Genomic DNA, 21,911 nt, shown 5'->3' with positions numbered 1-21,911 from the left:
AGTTAGATAGACTTTTGATTTAAGTAAGGGGAGTGCCGAACATGTTCTGTCGCCGTTTGACTTCCTAAACAGCTGTGTAAGTTAGATGTTTTTGTCGTGTGTCTCGCGTAAGCTACAGCGTTGCAGTGAGCTACACTGGTTTGAAACCACAGGTAATGGTAATTTCACCAACAAATCGTTTACTAATGTCAGAATAAATCCTACAACGAAAATGTATATGTGAGGAATGTTTATTTTAACGATTGAAAACAGATAACGCTACATCATAGACCACTGTAGTATGTGTTGCCCGGGCAACACAGGCTAATGTCATGATGCTAATACTTCAGTGAAATAGTAGACTACTGTTTCCGAAAGTAGATGTACTTCCTTAATAATATCAGCTTATACTGTACATTACACATCACAATTGTGTGTCATATCACAAAGTAAAATGAGTAAATAGTTATCACCCTGGCCTCTTTGCTTGTGGCGTTTCTGCAGCTGCCTTGCAGTAAAGCTATAGTTAGCCTAGCTATCCCCCAAGTTAACAGATGCGAAACGAATGTTCTGCCAAAGGTAGTCACGCGTGTTTTCGTGACGTTAGTGACGTAAGTAACGTCAGTGACTGTGGCTAGCAAATTAGCCACCGTTAGCTTCACTTTTCGCCACAAAAACTTAACTTCAGCCTAAACCATGCAACGGAACGTAAATTCCAATAGAAGCAACTCAATCGCTACCAAGACGAAACTTTTGACACCTACGTTGTCTATGTAGGCCAAATATTGACTGAGTTTTAGGGGGGCAAAAAGAAATAAAAATAATAATAATAATAATAATATATATGTGAGAGAACAAAGGTTGTGCTCTCGCCGAAGGCTTGAGCACACCCAATAATTGTGAAGTGGAACCGTCTAGGAGCAACAACAGCCCAGCCACGGTGTGGTAGACTACACAAACCCACCGAGTGGGACCGCCAAGTGCTGAAGTGCAAAGGACAAAATTGAGCATAACAAAATCATCTGTTGCATCATTCATCAGAGTTCACACCTGCTTCTTGAAGCATAATCTGAATAAGAACTGTGCGTTGAGTTTCACAAAATGGGTTTACCATTACTTGTAAGTATGTCCTTAAACTACAGCTTAGAGACAACCAATAGGTTACCACTATTTTCCCTCAATACCAAAGTACAGCTGAAAGACATTTCCACATCCTTTATCATTTAAAAACTGATAGAGCTGTCCAAGGTCCATGTGATTGCCTCTGTTACCATGTGGATCAAACATGGCTTCTTTAAAGCCTGTGAACCTGTTAAGTTTGTTCTTACATTCCCCAGTAGGGCCTTCTGCATCTTGATTGTCCAGTGTAAAATCCTCCCTGTGGCGAATCATGATCTTCTTCCATGTTAAAACCTTCACTCTAGAAAACACAGGCAATACAGGGAGAAGATTAAGCCTCTATACCTTTGTATTAGCAGGGACACCCATTTGAGACCAAGGTCTTTTTCAATGTGACAGAATTTATTATAAATGTTAAGGGATCCAAATCATGCAGAGTATTCCACTTATGTGGAGCATTAACAGCAAAGTTGATTTACCCATTTCTTAACTAAATTCTGATGCAGCAGACAATAATGACTCCTTAGACCATAGTGAATCTGATGGCAATATACAGTACCTGTTGAATACTTTGTACCCTTTTAATGTGCACATTTCTAAGACCGCTAAAGTGTGGAGAGTATTTAGAAAACAACAAATTAGCATTATTACAAGTGTTGACCTGATGTGAAGTTCCTTATACAGGTGTTACCAGCTGGCACATCTCAAAGGAAGTGCACTTAATACAGAACCTCTCCCTGTGATGAGAAAAGGGACCTCTAAATCAGCATTTTCTTGTTAACTTTTTAACCACTACAACTTTTTTGATCTGCTGTCAGATGGTCTAATTCTTAGATATTCATTCCACGTATTCCATTATGCCATACCTTGCCCAGAACTCCTCACAAGCAGGCTTGGATCCCTCCACACATACAATGCCAGGCTTTCCAGGCATGCTGAATCCTGTGAGCTCTAGCTCCTTAGACCACTCCATGATATTCTTCCTTTTAATCTTGTTATATATGTGGTGGCTGTAGATCCACAGTCTGGTGAAAGTGTCTTTGGTCTGAGGGAAATCAGACACATTCTTGGTAGCCCAGGTTGTAGGTGAGCTATTTTCAATGTACAGGTGTGCATTGTCTCTGACCCACCCCAGCACAAAAAGCACACACACTTCTCCACAGCAGTTGTCCATCAGGTATGTGTTCAGGTCTGAGTGAAGCTGGGTTTGCTGAGTTCTGTTTAGATCAGAGCACCTATTGAGCAGAAACATTTTTACTTTATTGGAGAATATTCTTCATGTCTTTTGGAACAATAATTGTAATTGTTTTTACCAAATTGTCAAATATTACACTAATGTTGAAAGCCACACGATTACCTTATGGATATCTCTGGTAAGACATTTGGGTATTCAGATGGGTAAGTGCAACGTATTGTCACAATCACCTGCAAAAGTAAGTAAAGTGTAGATTAAAATGATAACTGATATCATAATGTTAGGCTCATGATCACATTCTCAATAGTTACCTCTTTGGTGACAGTTCCAATTTTCAGTTTAATAACAAACTGGGGTCTAGAAGTTAGGGTATTTATTGAGTTATCCACACGCTCCACTAGTTCTGCAAGTGCCAGCTGGTCAGTTATCTCAAACTCCTCCAGAGATGGAAACATACTTGACAGCAGGTCAATCTCTGCTATTTGGGCTTCAGCCCACTCCATATGAGCCATATCCTTAAGTATTTTATGGAACAATTCTCATTTATAAGTGGCATTAAGTATTTAATCCAAGATCGACTGTTTAATCTTCCCCACAAGCCTCTGTGCTGCCAATGGTGCCGCCAACCTAGCAGAGAACTGTAGGCTAAAGATATGAAGCTGTCTGCGCCAGTTTAAGGTGCAATGATATGAAGAAGTCGTCTCAAACTGTCGAATTTGATGAATAATAAGCAATAAGCAAGCACATGTCTGTGTCACTGGACGATCTGTCGAGATGCTTTGTGGCGTCTAGTATTTCCGGTTTAATTCGCTTTCAGAATAAGAGCAGGCCGGGGTTATCATAGACATATATATGTCTATGGGGGTTATGCGGAAAAAACATCCGTATTCGGTAAAACAGTTTTACACAAGATGCCTCCAGTTTCCAATTTTAACTTGGTGAATTCTGCGCCAAAACGGTCGAGGATGGCAGCCTTTAGAAGAAAAAGCGATTCCCCATTGATCTGTCAACTCGGAATTTTGATTTGGGTCGTGATAGTCTTATTTTAGTGAGAACGGCTCGCCCGGTAGACTGCATAGTCTTACTGTAGGCGGCAGCCACGTCTAGTTCGCTTCATGTAGGTGGTAGTGGGCCGAGCCCGCGTATCTGCTTTAGTTTTTTAAATGACCTGTGAAGGATTGAAAATCTTTGTGTCTATTCCAATATGTAATGATGGTATTCAATGACACAAATCTGTGTACTAGAAAGAGTGGTCTGGAGTCGCAGAGGTCCGATAAAATCAGCTTTAATGCAGCAGTTGGAAATCAACAAGTACAGAGCTCTGGGGTTGTCTACGTTTCCCTACCCGCAACAGAGTTTGGGCTGGTTCACGAAGTCCAACTGGCTATCTTTCCCTGCCCCAGCATATATTATACAATGCAATAGAAAACACAAGTATCAAAAAAGGGTTGAGCTTGTTCTCTCGTGCATCAGGGAGTTGTTCTTGCCTCCGCGTCCCACCTGCTCGGGTGCCGTCTCCACCCAGATTCAAGGTTGTTTCTGAAAATGAAAAGATAGAGACACAAAGAACAGCCTGCTTCCCACACTCAGTGTGAGACCCTATGTTTAAGCCTGAGCACACTTCTAAGTTTCATAAGACATAATTTTAATAAGCACAATACATAACTTTAAGACATGCATCCTTCACAAATCCTGTTGTTACATTTACATTTACTAGACTCTTATCCAGAGCGACTTACAGTAAGTACAGGGACATTTCCCCAAGGTAAGTAGGGTGAAGTGCCTTGCCTAAGGACACAACATCAGTTGGCATGACCGGGAATCGAACTGGCAACCTTCGGATTACTAGCCCGATTCCCTCACCGCTCAGCCACCTGACTCCCTGTTGTTGTTATATTCACTCGTGCACAGTGCCCGTGATGCATTCAGTGATTAAAATGCCACACATATTAATAACTGGGATTATAGTTAGTGCCGTGCCTGATATGCAGCTGGTGATTACAGTTCTAGAATATGTGTTATAATGTATTATACATTCTTTAATCCCTCTTTTGATCTCTGAAAACACCAGAGATCAATCAACATAGCCCAGACCAACCACCGCCTCCTCGTCCTGGTCAGCCAGCCCCAGCAACGGCATTTGGAACCCCTTCGTCGGGTTCTCCACAGCCGAGACAATGATCCTGTTACACAGGGACCTGATACATGGGATACAACAACACCCACACAGAGCAAACATGCACAACATACCAAATATGGAGAGAAAGACAGAGACAATCATAGTCTTCCAACGACCAAAAGTGTTATTTAGCCAATCGTTGAGGGGATTCTGAATTCCAGAATTGTCGTGCATTTCTTTGGATAATGTACGCAAGCCTTCTAAGGCCCTAGTCACCGATCCATCCGGGGCAGTATTATTGGGGATAAATGTACAACAGGCTTCACCAAACATCGCGCAGACCCCCCCTTTCTCAGCTCTACCCCGACCCCTGTCCTGCCACTGTCCACCAGGGGGCCCCATGGGCCCCTGCTGGCAACTCGGGTGGGGCTGAGACATAGCACCTATCGCTGCTGAATATGTCTGTGGATGATCTAAAGGATATAAATTATCTGCCGGGAGCATGGGAGGACCCGTCACTACCGCCGGATGCTGCTGCACCATCTGATTACCATCTGAGCGTTTGTTTTTCGACGCCTGGCCCGCCGCTTTACGTGCCTCCTCTAGTTGGAGTTTGAGGAGCTGGACCTCTATGTCCTTACCCGCTCCCTTTTCTTTGTCCGCTATAGTTTTAGATTGTTTTAGGTGATGTACCAGGTGGTTTTCCCATATGGCCGGGCGGGCTCCTGCCATGTCCGGGTTTTCAATCATACGCGCTTTAACCTTGTCTGGGCAACCTGTCAAAACCGCCGCTCGATAGACCTGTGTGTGTGAGGGGTCCCTATCTGGATGTACGCCAGTGGCTTGGGTCCACTCTTCCTTGCACTAGGACAGGAATTTAAACAGACTGATATCTGGGTCGAATTTGAATGAGATGGTGTGCAGTGCGATGACTGGTTGGGGCCATTTGAGATCCATAGCATCTCCCACACAGGCTGACACCTGATTGAATGGGGTTTGGTCTGTGGTGTTAGTTATATCAGCGGCTCGTTCAATATGTTCCAAATCCCACCCCGTAGTCTGTCTGCCCATGAGCTGTCTCCAATCTCCCACCGCGAGCGTCATCCCCTGAGTTAATTGGGCTAGTTTGCGCATCCACTTCCGGCCCCCCTTCCTCTGTTGGAGGCATTGCCTCAGCTATGTTTGATGTGTCCTGAAACGCCCATGGTTTGTAGCGCATGCCTCCGCCTGGTGCTGCCATTAAGGGAAATTGCCTCCCAGTATATTGTGCCCCCGATCTCGTATGCCTCGTCATGTCGCCGGGGGTGTGTTCGGCGGGTATGGGTTTTAGGTCAGCCAAAGTAATCGAGCCTGACATTGTAGAGCCGCAAGTAGTCGGTTTAGTGCTCACATCCCCCTCCCTCGCCTGGTTCTCTCCTTCCATCCCCGCCCTCTCGAAAAACCTGTCTCGTGCCTTTCCCTCTGAATACGTTTTTTCCATTGCCATCAGGTCCTCCCTAATTTGTATTTCCTCCCTACGTCTACGAGCACTGGTCTCCGCTAATTCAGCTAAATTTGACAACGAGCCGCCGATGTCGTGGTTTCTGCGAGCGCGTTTACAGAAGGCATCCTCCGCAGGGCTGTGATGCGAGGGGCCGGCACGGTCCGGTGATCCTGTCCTACGGCCAGCGAGTGGTGAGCTGGAACGTACACTTGCTGCCCCCTGAAGGATTCAAAGTCTTTGTGTCTATTCCAATATGTAATGATGGTATCCAATGACACAAATCTGTGTTCTAGAAAGAGTGGTCTGGAGTCGCAGAGGTCCGATAATATCAGCTTTAATGCAGCAGTTGGAAATCAACAAGTACAGAGCTCTGGGGTTGTCTAAGTTTCCCTACCCGCAACAGAGTTTGGGCTGGTTCACGAAGTCCAACTGGCTATCTGTCCCTCCCCAGCATATATTTATACAGTGCAATTGAAAAACAAGTATCAAAAAAGGGTTGAGCTTGTTCTCTCGTGCATCAGGGAGTTGTTCTTGCCTACGCGTCCCACCTGCTCGGGTGCCGTCTCCACCCAGTTTCAAGGTTGTTTCTGAAAATGAAGAGATAGAGACACAAAGAACAGCCTGCTTCCCACACTCAGTGTGAGACCCAATGTTTAAGCCTGAGCACACTTTTAAGTTCATCAAATCAAATGTATTTGTATAGCCCTTTTTACACGCAAGCATGTCACAGAGGGCTTCACATATGCCCATAGAACTGCCCCTCAACCAACCTAAACCCTCAAGGAAGACAAGGAAAAACTCCCCAAAAACTCTCAACAGGAGAAAAAAAAAATGGAAGAAACCTTGGGAGGAGAAATTCAGAGAGGGATCCCCTCCTCCAGAGACGGTTGGTGGGAGAGAGGAGCAGAACACATGCTAAACATATAGTCATACAGTGTCGATGGGTTTTTAAAACACCAAAATCCATTATTCAACTTTATAGATGTAGGACAGGACCGGGAGACTCGCGACCAGGTCCAGCGTTGGCTGACCGACGACCAGGCAGGTGCTGACAACTCAAACCCCCCACACCACAAGGGATGTGTGTGGGGGGGGACAGAGAGAGGAGAGCAGGGATTAGAGAATGCCAGGAGCAGCTAACAGTTACAGTCATAATAGAATGAGATCCCCACCGGTCAAGTGTGGACTGGTGCAGCAATTTAACAGAGCAAAAAAGGGGAATTTGATGCAACCCCACACACCAAGACAGCGACAGCCCCCCTCATTTGGAACATGAAATCTGTTCCAGGGGAAGAGAACTCTAAAATAAGTTATACTTAAAGAATAAGGATGGAAACAACCCGTCCCCTGTTGCCTCCAACTAGTAACATACTTACCTTTAACAGTCGTAGAATTGACTAAACAATAACGTTTTTAACCTAATTTTAAACGTCGAAACAGTATCAGACTCCCTAATTGAGAAGGGTAGTTTATTCCAGGGAAGAGGCGCTCTATATGAGAACGCCCTACCTCCAGCTGTTTTTTTCTTAATTTTGGGAACCACCAGATAGCCGGCATCTTGAGATCTAAGTGTCCTTGCGTGGCAATAGGGTGCAAGGAGACCGGAGAGGTACAGTGGTGCCAATCCATGCAGAGATTTGTAGGTTAGTAGTAGAACTTTGAAGTCAGCTCATAACTTTAATAAGCACAATGCATAACTTTAATAAGCACAACATATTCTTTAATCCCTCTTTTGATCTCTGAAAACACCAGAGATCAATCAGCATAGCCCGGACCAACCACCACCTCCTCGTCCTGGTCAGCCAGCCCCAGCAACGGCATTTGGAACCCCTTCGTCGGGTTCTCCTCAGCCGAGACAATGATCCTGTTACACAGGGACCTGATACATGGGATACAGCAACAATCATGTTGATATAGCACACTCTTAAGTAAAATAGCGGAAACCTTCTTAGTCCAGTACAATTCTAGTGTGGTCAAGCAGTATCACTCTTGACCTAGTCGTAACCCTCTTTTCTGGACTCTCACATTCGTAGCAATAGCAAAAGGTTCACTGGCCCTTCTCCACCAACTCCTGCAACGTACGACTGGATTCTGGAGCAGCACAACACATGCTCCAGTGGTACCACGTACTTCATTTCCCCAGCACCCTTAGGGCGTGCGAGGTTCTCTCGATGACCTTGAATGGTCCTGTCCATAAATGTACAACAGGCTTTCTTTGTTCCCTTCTTTAGAAAATCAACTGTTAGTCTAATTTCTTTCACTCCAAAAAACCTTTTCTGTCTTTTAAAACAGTTAAGTTTAAGACCAATATTGTTTTAGATTATCTATTTTACCAAATCACACCTCTTTTTATCAAAGATATGATAAAAGCAATTTTCATTATGCCAAACCAGAATCTGTATGCTTCTTAAATGATATATAGACCAAATAATGTTCTTAATGCAGCTATTAACCAAACATTTTTTCCAAATATATTTTCTATAAAGGTCAGATAGGTAGAACTTCATAACTCGTTTTGCTGCAGTTCAAAACGAGCCAATTAGCTCAAACCATCATAACCACAATTTATCAGACTTGATGAGTGTTCCCAAATTATTTCAGAACTGAATGTTATAATAATCCTCTTCATGCACTAATACCATTTATTAATACAACATTATCACAGCCTAACTGTTTATCCCAAACAGTATGCCAGGCTCTGATAAAACTCTCAAATAAAACTTAAAACCAAATTACAATTAAACTCCAAATAAAAGTACATTTAGTTATGTTCTCTTTTTCATTTTTAACCAAATTATATCTAATACCTTTATCAAAACTCTTAAAAACCCTAGATTTTACTATTTTGACTTAAAATGTTATCCCATATACCATCAAAGTATATTCATAGTTTCCTCTTCAAAACATCAGTGTTTAAACCAATCATCTCTTCACATCCACAAAACGTTCTTGTTTTATTTCATAACCTTAAATGATCCTCTCTAAACCAATCCTTTATGTAACTTTCCAATTGCTTCCTCATAATTTTTCACATACATTTCCTCAAACCATTCTTTGACCAACACAGCTGGTTTGCTCTAGTATAACTCTTCCAATTGTATTAGAACCAATTTATAAACCAGGGGTATATCCTCTGGGATAACCTTTGTAAGATCTCAACGTAACGGACTCTTTTAGCCCCCACCTTTCTCCATCTCTCCTCTGGATTTCTTTAACTTCTTGGTCAAAGGAAAAAACACACCACACTCCTCTCTATTTTTATTCAACTCAATCTGACTCAACACAAATAGACAGTGTTCAGGGACTCTAACCCCTGGAGAGGACTCTAACCTCCCTCTAGACAAAGACAACGAGTTCAGGGACTCTAACCCCTGGAGAGGACTCTAACCTCCCCTTGGACAAAGACAACGAGTTCAGGGACTCTAACCCCTGGAGAGGACTCTAACCTCCCCTTGGACAAAGACAACGAGTTTAGGGACTCTAACCCCTGGAGAGGACTCTAACCTCCCCTTGGACAAAGACAACGAGTTTAGGGACTCTAACCCCTGGAGAGGACTCTAACCTCCCCTTGGACAAGGACAACGAGTTTAGGGACTCTAACCCCTGGAGAGGACTCTAACCTCCCCTTGGACAAAGACAACGAGTTTAGGGACTCTAACCCCTGGAGAGGACTCTAACCTCCCCTTGGACAAGGACAACGAGTTTAGGGACTCTAACCCCTGGAGAGGACTCTAACCTCCCCTTGGACAAGGACAACGAGTTTAGGGACTCTAACCCCTGGAGAGGACTCTAACCTCCCCTTGGACAAGGACAACGAGTTTAGGGACTCTAACCCCTGGAGAGGACTCTAACCTCCCCTTGGACAAGGACAACGAGTTTAGGGACTCTAACCCCTGGAGAGGACTCTAACCTCCCCTTGGACAAGGACAACGAGTTTAGGGACTCTAACCCCTGGAGAGGACTCTAACCTCCCCTTGGACAAGGACAACGAGTTTAGGGACTCTAACCCCTGGAGAGGACTCTAACCTCCCCTTGGACAAGGACAACGAGTTTAGGGACTCTAACCCCTGGAGAGGACTCTAACCTCCCCTTGGACAAGGACAACGAGTTTAGGGACTCTAACCCCTGGAGAGGACTCTAACCTCCCCTTGGACAAGGACAACGAGTTTAGGGACTCTAACCCCTGGAGAGGACTCTAACCTCCCCTTGGACAAAGACAACGAGTTTAGGGACTCTAACCCCTGGAGAGGACTCTAACCTCCCCTTGGACAAGGACAACGAGTTTAGGGACTCTAACCCCTGGAGAGGACTCTAACCTCCCCTTGGACAAGGACAACGAGTTTAGGGACTCTAACCCCTGGAGAGGACTCTAACCTCCCCTTGGACAAGGACAACGAGTTTAGGGACTCTAACCCCTGGAGAGGACTCTAACCTCCCCTTGGACAAGGACAACGAGTTTAGGGACTCTAACCCCTGGAGAGGACTCTAACCTCCCCTTGGACAAAGACAAAACACAAAAACGGTTGATTTCCCACCACTGTTAGTTTGACTAGGTACGATGAAACATAGTAATCGTCTAAATGGTTGTTTCTGAAAATGAAGAGATAGAGACACAAAGAACAGCCTGCTTCCCACACTCAGTGTGAGACCCTATGTTTAAGCCTGAGCACACTTCTAAGTTTCATAAGACATAACTTTAATAAGCACAATACATAACTTTAAGACATGCATCCTTCATAAATCCTGTTGTTATATTCACTCGTGCACAGTGCCCGTGATGCATTCAGTGATTAAAATGCCACACATATTAATAACTGGGATTATAGTTAGTGCCGTGCCTGATATGCAGCTGGTGATTACAGTTCTAGAATATGTGTTATAATGTATTATACATTCTTTACCTGTCCCCGTCGATGGACGAGCTGGATTTTTGATATTATCAACGTCGTTTTTTTCTTAAAACGTTTACGTAACATACGTTTGTTGGCACATCCAATTCTAGCACATTTTTTCTGTAGCTTAGTTCAAAGTTAGCAACTTTATCAGGCAATCGTCTCAACTACATAACTCTCCAACCAACCAGAACTCACGTATCATCTTGTTAGCTAATCGAATGGTTCGTTACAGGATCAGCTGATTAAGCTAGTAAGCCTACACGTCTCGGCACCACAATGGTAGCTCAGTGAGCTTTAATTAAATATGTGCTTTCCATGTCACTGTCTGTCTTTAATTTACCTTATTTTCTTCATTTTTTAAATCAGTGGCGGTGATTAAAACTGTTGGGCACTCACTGACCTGGAGATTTAGCTGGCTGAGCTCAGGATAGCCAAAAAACACAAAGAAATATGAGAACATTATTGAGACGTTTTTATACATCGAATACCATAATATGTAGCTAGCATGTTGAAAGTGTTAGTCTTGGCGCTTCCTCTTGTGTTTAGTGGAGACTTAAAATCGACACTGGCTGACCCTGAATGGGGTAGCCCTGGCAAGTGATCCAAAAACCCTGTAAAAAGTAATACACAACATCCGAGTTGGACTGTTTTTAAACATCTGATGCTATAATGTGTTCCAGGTAGAGGGTGTAAGCTGCCTTGTGTCTACCTCTTGTTGAGTGTACTGTAGACTGAGCTGGCTGGTGAAGGGACCCTGAGCTGACTGGAGATGGTAGACTGAGCTGGCTGGTGATGGGACCCTGAGCTGACTGGAGATAGTAGACTGAGCTGGCTGGTGAAGGGACCCTGAGCTGACTGGAGATAGTAGACTGAGCTGGCTGGTGATGGTAGACTGAGCTGGCTGGAGATGGTAGACTGAGCTGGCTGGTGATGGGACCCTGAGCTGACTGGAGATAGTAGACTGAGCTGGCTGGTAAAGGGACCCTGAGCTGACTGGTGATGGGACCCTGAGCTGACTGGAGATGGTAGACTGAGCTGGCTGGTGATGGGACCCTGAGCTGACTGGAGATAGTAGACTGAGCTGGCTGGTGATGGGAGACTGAGCTGTGTCAACATAATCAAACGAGCGATAGGTCTCGGTCTGCTCTAAAAGTTATTTCCCGACCTTTAACCTTCGTCATTGTCTGTCTTGCTCTGTCTTTAAATATCTAAAGATTATCTTTTTTAATCTCTTCACTCTATAGCCTTTATTGTACAAAAAACATGGGAGCAGACACTCTGACGACTAGAGGGGCATGGTATTCCACATCAGATTATAGTTCTTCTTTGTCCTGCCCATCCTCTCCTCAGCCCTGCCCGTCCTGTCTGTGCTTTTAATAAGCATGCAATGTCTGTTAACTAATTTTCAAATAAAATGTGGTGCACTTAAGATTGTAACAGCAAAATTGATTTTGCAGTAGGTTATTTGTATACACTGTACATCTTGCCATACAAAATACAGAAAACTTTCTCCAGAGCTGCATTTTCACTCTTACGTGCTTTAGCTATATTTGTTGTGTTGGTGAAGTTACTGTAACACCCCTGTGAAATCCAGCATTACCTAGCATAATGGTTCTGAGGTGCTGAATTTAAGTTGAATCTTTCCACTGCTTTTTCTGCAAGAATGCTTTCCTTGCTGTCAATTTTGCAATCGCAATGGACTCTGAACAAACTTGGACCAACTAGTTTCAGTAAATGGGTAGATTAAATCTTTTGGTTTGCTACCTACATGCATACAGAATGACTGCAACTACTTGTGGCCTTGAATACACTGCTAGCAATACAATTAATTGTGCACATGCGTGTATTATGCAAATGTAGTTCGTTTTCCAAGTGTGCAGAGATGTCAATTATACATTTATTTGAACAATGTTCTGCACATTTCATTATCACCTAACTGTTAACTTGCTCTGATTACTAATAGCAGCGCAATAATATAACAAATATGCTTGTTTAAGTGGAATGTTGCAATGTTTCTTTAGAGAATACCTGAATTAGACATTTGTTTAACTTTTTTTCCATACATTTGAAGCCCAGTCGACCACTGACAATATACCGCCTCACCAAAATGCACATGTGAATGTTTACTTCCTACTTTACTCGCCTTGAATATCGGGGTATACGATTGGTGGATTTTATGAAGGTGTCATGTATATGAGCTCTTATTGGATGCGGACCATAGTTGTCCGGAAAACATGCCTGTGTCGATAAAGAAACAAAATGTTTGTTCCTTGAAAAATGTGCAAGAACTGGACATGCCAGTTTAAGGGTTGTAGAAAAGTTTTAAAGCGATACAGAAAAATCCAGCTCCTCCATCGCCAGGGATTGTTCAAATGCATGATTTTGAGCTTCGGCCCACCACCTAATGTCACAAAGTAAATAATTCTACATGTCGGTCAATTTTACACCAGAAAGGTCGAGGAGGGCAGCTTTCAAGATATATGGGAATTCTGCATTTAGCCAGGCGGTACGACATCAGGTCATCCGGACATTTCACACTGAGATACGCAGTAAAAATCACTGTTCTGATTTTCCCGCATCTAGTACCTAAACGGTTTGGATAAATACATGGTCTTCACTGTTAAATAATTTAAAACGCCCCAAATTCTCAGAATAATAACAATGTTATTGTTGATTGTGTGAACTAGCTGGGTTTGCCGTTGGGTTAGCACAGCAGTTGAAATGATTGCATCTGTTTTCCGGTTCGTTTCCGGGGCCTGTATGGAAGCAAATCGTTACCAAAATTCAAATGCAAATGCATTTTCAGAAATGCATTTGCATTTTAAGAATGTGGCTGCATTATTTGACTCATAAATGAAATTAGTAATCAATCATCCTATTTGCATTTTAATTTTCTTCTTCAAGAGTGCTCAATCTTTCACTTAATTAAAATGAAAAAGAAATAGACATTTGAGATTTAATTTTCAAAACATGCCCCAGCAAATAGATACCAAAATTCAATTTGAAATGTAAAATTTGAAAATTTAATTTAATTTCCAGAAATGCATTTTCATTTTAAGAACGTGGCTGCAAAATCGTGACCACAATTCATGAATTCAAATGCATTTCCAGAAATGCATTTTCATTTTAAGAACGTGGCTTCAAAATCGTGACCACAATTCAAATGCATTTGCAGAAATGCAAAATGAACGAAAAAGCATTCTGAGCGGCGCAGCAGAGTGACGTCAGTAGCCGCTCTTCTTCAGCTCCCTGCTGACCGAGCTACCCATCTTGTTCGGTAGGGGGCGGTGTGCACATATGCATTGCATTACATTGCAAATGTGCCGGGAAATTGATTGAATTGCCGGGTCTTTAGAGCAGCGTTCCCCAACCGGTGCCCACCGGTCCGCGGACCGGTACCGGTCTGTGGGTCATTTCGTACCGGTAAGAACGTGGCTGCAAAATCGTGACCACAATTCATGAATTCAAATGCATTTCCAGAAATGCATTTTCATTTTAAGAACGTGGCTGCAAAATGGTGACCACAATTCAAATTCAAATGCATTTCCAGAAATGCATTTTCATTTTAAGAACGTGGCTGCAAAATCGTGACCACAATTCAAATGCATTTGCAGAAATGCAAAATGAACGAAAAAGCACATTCTGGGTTTGATGTGATCCCAGTTAGTGACTTCCACACCAAATGCGAGCGCGCGAGAAAAATAGTTTAGCTGATTTGAGCGATTTTTTTGGGGGGAGTTTTATGTAAAATAAACAGCCGTTTTTTCAATTGACAAAACCATGTCTAGTGAATGTGATGTATTTTTGTCTCTTAATTTTTCAGCCCCATCTTTAAGTTTCTTAGCCTGGTTTTCCATCGTTATATTGTTACTAGCTAGCTTTCGATGTGTCAGTCCCACTGTTGTGTGTGAATATAAGCTACGACAGTGACACCCGAAGTGCGTTCCTTATATCCAGTTTAGGCCTATTCCATAATTTAAAGCAACACCACTGTATTTCCTGTCACTGCAGAGAACAGTAATACATTTCACTCCTACAATATTCATAAATAATTGTTGAATGAACATGGTCACATAGACCACATAGATAGTCACATACTTGAAACATACATATGCTTGGGTTTCCGAGCTGCTGCCACCAGGGTCTGAAGAAATGCCACCTTCCACTCCTTCCATCATGGGGCGACCCTGATAGCTGGAGAGGGCCAGCTCCTCAGCAGGAGTGAAGTCCTGTGGAGGAGGGCCCCCCCAGTTTTCATGCCTTATTTTTCTTCCTGTTGGCTGCAAGCAATTTCATTGTTCTATAGGCCCTTTGTAGCTATACCAATATACTACAAAAGGGACTGACAATTCAGCCTTGTACTTGTTAGCCTTAAAATATGTGCAACTTACCATTTTGAATTATGGTTTTATATTTATTTTTTATTTGCTCCCACGATCGTTTGCCACTGCCAGGGTTGCAACTAAAATAATACAGCAACAAAAGTTTAACGTTATGGAATGCACACGTGTAATTATGGTCACATCTTGTGCCTGGGGCACAAGATATCAATAAATCATGTAGCTTACGCATTTACAGCGTCTGCTATTTTCTGCCAGCTTGGCAGCAGCGACTTTGTTGATTTTTGTCTGTATTATATGTCTGTATTCCTGATATGTTTGTATTACAATATTTCACGCAGGAGGAGTAGACAAAGTTTGGAAGATTATTGTCGGCTCCTCCTGCGTGAAATGTGCGGCTCTTGTTTTGTCCATGTTTGCGATTGGACATACGGTGCAAACACCGCCCCTTTATGTGAACGCGCACGTCTCTAGATTGGAAAGATCTGGGTTGAGTTAGAGAGTTGATAACCGCCGTCGTGATACCACTTATCGTGATTGCGATTGTTACGCTTCGCGTAGCCGGGTAACTGAAAGTGATCCAGAGCATGTTGATCTTGATTCGTAGTACAGGCCCCTGGGCTCTCCGCATAAAGTGATCGTGTTTTAAAAAATCTGATGAAACGGTGATCTTCGCTCTTGTAGGCTAGGTGCCGTGCTTTGGCTCGAGTGAGGTTGACTGACTGACCAGACAGTGCCTCTCTCTTTTACTATGGGTGTCTATGGGAAAGTCGCAACAGCACCACAGACTAGATGTGTGTGAGTGTGTGTGTGTTTAGCTATGTGAAATTTGGGGACAATTGTATAAGTACACACCAGTACATCGGGGACGTCTTGCAAATTGGGGACCAAAATGATGGTCCCCATTTTTCAAGCACTACAGATGAATACAGCATGCTCTAAAATGCCGTTTGGGCTTAAAATCTGTGAAGTTCCAAAAGATTTCTTGATTTGAGTGAGAAAAAAAAGTGTATACCCCCCACCCCCGTCAAATTGTGTAAAAAAAAGGGACCTCTTGTGGCGAACTTGTGGTACTGCATGGGGTTTTCGTACAGGTCTGGTGGTACATATTGACCAATAGGCATTTGTGACGTCTGGCAGAGGTATGATGTTACACCTTTCCAGCCTGAGCCAAAGTTCTGAAAATTCATTTTGCTGCTACAATATGATATTAATATGCATAATCATATTTACATTCATATGAAATCATACACCTGAACTGTTTATACCATATTGATGAGAATAACTAGGGCTTTATAATGATATCCATATGTGTATGATTAGGCTACTTAAGGCAAATCATCCTTTATCAAGGAGATTTCATGAAGCCATTTTTTACAAAAATGTATAAACCGCTTTACCACTTCAAATTGAAAACGGAGGCGATATTTTGAGCAAAGACAAGTTTCTTATTATGTGTTGTCAACATTGTCAATTAAAAGTCTAAACTTTTTAGTTAAGAAGCATTGATTTGTAGGAGTAACGGAGCGTTATCTAGTCACGTCATTTTGCTAGCTACATAGCTCTACCTTACGGGGGATTTGTTAGCTATAGTGGTGCCTTCTGTAATGGTAGACGGTGAGAGACGGCTATGTAGCATCGCTAAAAGCATCTCCAGGAGTTATCTAGCTAGAAATCTCTGCATAAAACAAAGACAGAGAAAAACTGACAAAAAATACAGACAGTGGTGGTATCTCAGTAAACATAGCTAGCTGTAGGTGTTTGTGATTTCTTGTGATGTCACCACCCTGGCCTGAAGGACTTTAAATTTTGTGTCACAAAGAACAGCCTGCTTCCCACACCCAGTGTGAGACCCAATGTTTAAGCCTGAGCACACTTCTAAGTTCATAACTTTAATAAGCACAATGCATAACTTTAATAGGCACAATATATTCTTTACATCTTAATCACCGAATGCATCATGGGCACTGTGCATGAGTGAATATAACAACAGGAACAATGTTCGTACGACTTTATGAAGGATGCATGTCTTAAAGTTATGTATTGTGCTTATTAAAGTTATGTCTTATGAAACTTAGAAGTGTGCTCAGGCTTAAACATTGGGTCTCACACTGGGTGTGGGAAGCAGGCTGTTCTTTGTGTCTCTATCTCTTCATTTTCAGAAACAACCTTGAAACCGGGTGGAGACGGCACCCGAGCAGGTGGGACGCGTAGGCAAGAACAACTCCCTGATGCACGAGAGAACAAGCTCAACCCTTTTTTCATCTTTGTGTTTTAATTACACTGTATATTATATGCTGGGGCAGGGAAAGATAGCCAGTTGGACTTCGTGAACCAGCCCAAACTCTGTTGCGGGTAGGGAAACTTAGACAACCCCAGAGCTCTGTACTTGTTGATTTCCAACTGCTGCATTAAAGCTGATATTATCGGACCTCTGCGACTCCAGACCACTCTTTCTAGAACACAGATTTGTGTCATTGAATACCATCATTACATATTGGAATAGACACAAAGAATTTTAAGTCCTTCATAAGTTAAAATACCTGTGTGATTATAATATTTCGTAATGGCGGGAACGTTAGCTAGCTAGTAACGTTAGCTATAAAGTCATACATTATAAAGTCATACATTTACGTTGAGTCTGCTGCTTTTGTTTAGGCATAATGCCGGATAGTTGCTGTGCTATCGGATGCACTAATTGCAGAGGAGACAAGCCTGTGCTGTGTTTCTACAGAATTCCATCCGATAAAGAAAATATAGAGGAGAAGATTGTGGATTTGTGCCATTAAACGTGGTGTCAGAGGTTCAAGGACGATGGCCTGCTCTGTTTTGCAAGGCAGAGGTGAGAAGCTGAGAAAAGATAATGTGGTCCTGATTGAGTCTGTGCAAAAAGTAAATCTTGATTTTTTTTACTTCTGCTCACAGAATCACATTAACATAAGAATGGTGTTGAAATTGAAATTGCTGTCAATTTTGCAACAGATCCAGGCAGAGTTCTATCGGATCACCAACAAGAACCTACTAGACAACTTTAGAGCAGCCATTTCTCAGCACACTCCAGGACTGCTTAGACTTATCGGGCTAGGAGGGCAGCATTTCCGTCTGAGATGGATCAACTCCTTAAGGGACTGGATGGTAACATTAGAATTAACCCATTGTACCTAAGGTACAGAAAAGGTAAGAAAAAGTAGCAACTAGGAGGTGAACAAAGTGGCACATGTAGCAGTTAAAAAGCATTATATATTTAAGTTGAGTTACCCCTCCCTGAGTCACCACCTTACCGTGGTGGAGGGGTTTGCGTGTCATAACGATCCTGGAAGCTAAGTTGTCGGGGGCTTTATGCCCCTGGTAGGGTCACCCAAGGCAAACAGGTTCCAGGTGAATGACCAGACAAAGGGTGGATCGACTCCCGGACAAGCGGCAGATGATTACGACGTTACCTTTAGATATGCGTTCTACTAGAATTTGCTTGATGTGGAAGAAAACTGCGTTTTACCAATACTTCAATCCATATATACTTTATGCAGTTATACAGTTAATTGTGCGATTCAGTTTTAGTCCTCTAACTAAGTAAATACAAAAGGCAGCTGTAACAGAAATTGTTAATTGGCCAGTCCCTTTGCATATTGCTTTTGGCTTTTCTGCATGTTAGTTAGATTTAGTTTTAATGTTTTTCATCCATCTTTTTGTGTTTCAGACCAATGACATCACAGCACACAGACAGGCTGCAGCCTTGAAGGGCCTTCCTCTGTATCTCCGTGACAGTCACGAGAAGCTGTCAAGGAGTTGTCTGGTGAGAATGCAACTTTGCATCAGGGGAAGAAGTAAAAGTACAAATACTCGAAAGCTTGTAAAACGTCTGTCAGTTTGATTTACTAATCATATGTTTGTCTTTCCTGTGTGAAATCACAAGGATACTGACCCGGAAGAGGAGCAGACAAAGGGCCTCATTGTGGGGATACTTACTACAATAAAAGATGATCAAAGTACGGCTCCTGCAAGAGTTACAAATGTAGCTGTGGTTCTAGAAGAAGACATCATCTTACAAGACCTCCCTGACCTGCCAACAGCATCCGCTTTGCTCTGTGGACTGATATATGCCTTAAACATTCAGTTTCCCAAGGAACTGAGGTACACCTTCGAAACATTTCAGAAGGTATTCTTGGAGCTTGGAACAGATCTCTCTGCAAGAGTCAGATCCCTCAAAAACAAACTCCTTCTGTAATCCAATTCTTCTATTCTTCTTCTAATGTTGGGCCAGGTTTTAATTGTTAATGTTCATGCTGCCCAATTGTGGACTGTAATCTAACCTTGCTGTTGTTACTTAGTATTTAAGTAAAAAACTAACAAAACAAAGCAAAGCAACACTGTTTAGTTATAATAGTTCAACATTTTTGAAGTGGGATTCTATGAGTTACCTATGCGTAGTTAGTCTGTTCTCTTATGGAGATGGCGATGAGTGCAGTCACTATAAGGAGATGGGGGAGATGTAGCTGTGGCAGAAGTCAGCCTTGTACTGTGGGGGCGAGTAGAAAAAATGCCTTTTTACCACATAGAAAATTCTTACCTAAAAAATAAATTAATATCTGTTCAAGTGTAACAACAAGTGTAGCAACTTGGAAGTTGAGTTGAGATAAGAAAGGTTTTAAAGTCATTACAATGTATTGTTATGAGTTACAGCAACTTTGAGTTTAGTTAGGATACGCACGGTTTTGAAGTTTTCCCAATTTGAAATTATAAGCTACTGCAACTTTGAGTTAGGTTGAGATAAGTACGGTTTTAAAGTTACCTTCATTTATTGTTGTGAGTTACCACAACTTGCAGTTAAGTTAAGCAAATTTAAAATTGAAAGTTGGACCAACTCAAAAGCAAAACTTAAAAAGTTCAGTTTTTTTAATTTTTTTTTTTAGTTGTGTCAACTTCTTATTTTTTTTACAGTGCAATGGCCAGTGGCTTTTGTGTGCTCCGAAGCTTACAAATTAGTTGGTATATATCATTTTATTTAAGAAAAAAAAGAAATTGGGGGAGAGTCGGGTTTTGAAATTAAATAACCCCGAAATGGGATCTAAATACGCTGATTGTTTTTTACATTTAGTCATTTATCAGACGCTTTTATCCAAAGAGACTTACAAGAAAGAGTAAAAGGTGATAGGTCAATGATCATAAACGAGGACATAGTCCCCAAAACAATGTGGGTAGCCAAAACATGAAGCATACATTGTGATTTTCTTGTACAGAACGTGGACTGTCGATCCCCACCCCTCCCCCCAGTAGAAAATCGATTTTGGCAACATGCGCAACTTCATTTACTGTTCACTGTGCTTTCCCCATGAAGGTTTCTTGTACAGAACGTGTCGATCCCCAGCCCTCCCCCCATTAGAAAATCGTTTTTGGCAACCTGCACGCAAGGGCGTAAGTTTGCATAGGGACCATAGGGACTAGTCACGACCAAAGTTTCGGAAAGACACAATCGTCCCCACCAATATTTTGTTAATTTTCGAAAAAAATTAGCAGTTTTAAGAGCAGAAATGTTAAGTTGTTTAAGGAATATTTTTTTGTTTACGTATTGAATTTATCTGGAAATGTTTCGGTTTTGTGTAATGAGAACAGGGTTACAATATCTACATTTGATTTCAACACATGTGCGTAGTGATAAACATTGACATGGAAGCAATCGATGGTTTTTATTTTATTTTCATTTTGTGAAAGAGTTCACAGATGTTACTGTTGTTTAAAGAAATATGTAAAGGGTTATGAAGACGTGATTAGAAAGGTTGACATGATTTTAGTTCCGTTTTAGGCCAGTCTGTTGAACAAAGTCTGTTACAAATTGCTAGGATAGCTTGGGGATCTGAGAGGAAAAGATCCAGGCTGTGACTTTGTTAGCTAATGGCTAACGGTGAAAACGTGGAGGAAGTGCATTTTGCTCTGTCCTGAGACCGAGGAGAGTCCAGGAAGTTGAATTTGCAACTATGGCAACGACATTTGTAGCTAACAAACTAACAGACTCAACAGCGATGGCGTATGGCGTGAAATTAGTGCCAGGAGAGCGAGCTCTGTAAAAACGATTTGTAACTTGCAAAAAAGGATTTGTGTCTCTGTAGAAAATGATTTGTGTACTTGCAAAAAAAGTTTGTAACTTGCAAAAAAGATTTGTGTACTTGTAAAAAAAAGTTTTGTCTCCGTAGAAGAAAAAGATTTGTGTACTTGTAAAAAAAAAAATTGTGTCTCCGTAGAAGAAAAAGATTTGTGTACTTGTAAAAAAAGTTTTGTGTCTCCGTAGAAGAAAAAGATTCGTGTACTTGTAAAAAAAAGTTTTGTGTCTCCGTAGAAGAAAAAGATTTGTGTACTTGTAAAACAAAGTTTTGTGTCTCCGTAGAAGAAAAAGATTTGTGTACTTGTAAAAAAAGGTTTTGTGTCTCCGTAGAAGAAGGCGGGAACACTGCTCCCAAAACCATCTAAGCCAATCAAATATAGCCATTTCTGTGTCTAGTATCATTGGACATTTTCGTCTGTCTATCACACAAAGAACGTCAGCGAATAAGAACAAAACTAGAATGCTGATGATTTCAATGGCGAGTCATTTGGTAAGTAGTTCAAAATATCCATGGGCATGTATCTTTAATGCAACATTTAAAGATTATTCGGTTAGCACACTCTTAACAGTATAAATTAATGGATAAGAGTCGTAGTAAGTTGAATAGTTTTTTAATGTAAATATGTATACGGATATTTAATTAGACGACCAGTCATTAAACCTAGCATTAGTTGGACAATGTGC

At 41.9% G+C, this 21,911-nt stretch overlaps 1 protein-coding gene and 1 long non-coding RNA gene across 2 annotated transcripts in view; both read right to left on the bottom strand.

The window, feature by feature from the left end:
• The window catches only part of LOC134018344 (uncharacterized), a 223,098-nt gene that overhangs the window by 119,329 nt on the left and 81,858 nt on the right, over positions 1-21,911 (bottom strand). The window lies entirely within an intron of this gene.
• On the bottom strand, positions 844-3,089 carry rwdd2b (RWD domain containing 2B). The gene is made up of 4 exons (XM_062458218.1): positions 2,605-3,089; positions 2,456-2,523; positions 1,965-2,333; positions 844-1,399 (listed from the first exon to the last, which is right to left on the bottom strand). Exons 1-4 carry the CDS (start codon positions 2,803-2,805, stop codon positions 1,147-1,149), a joined length of 891 nt encoding a protein of 296 aa, XP_062314202.1. The 5' UTR covers positions 2,806-3,089; the 3' UTR covers positions 844-1,146.

The sequence above is a fragment of the Osmerus eperlanus genome, chromosome 4, assembly GCF_963692335.1.
Source record: "Osmerus eperlanus chromosome 4, fOsmEpe2.1, whole genome shotgun sequence".
NCBI classification, from domain to species: domain Eukaryota; kingdom Metazoa; phylum Chordata; class Actinopteri; order Osmeriformes; family Osmeridae; genus Osmerus; species Osmerus eperlanus.
The sequence above is the reverse complement of the archived record's forward strand: the minus strand, read 5'-3'. Positions and strand labels throughout refer to the sequence as shown.

Excerpts from the sequence above, each read along its gene's own strand:
- rwdd2b (XM_062458218.1), bottom strand. The coding sequence starts at position 2,805 with ATGGCTCATATGGAGTGGGCTGAAGCCCAAATAGCAGAGATTGACCTG. Across the intron at positions 2,524-2,604 it reads TTGGAACTGTCACCAAAGAG|GTGATTGTGACAATACGTTG; the intron begins GTAACTATTGAG and ends TTACTTTTGCAG. Across the intron at positions 1,400-1,964 it reads TGTGAGGAGTTCTGGGCAAG|AGTGAAGGTTTTAACATGGA; the intron begins GTATGGCATAAT and ends TGTGTTTTCTAG.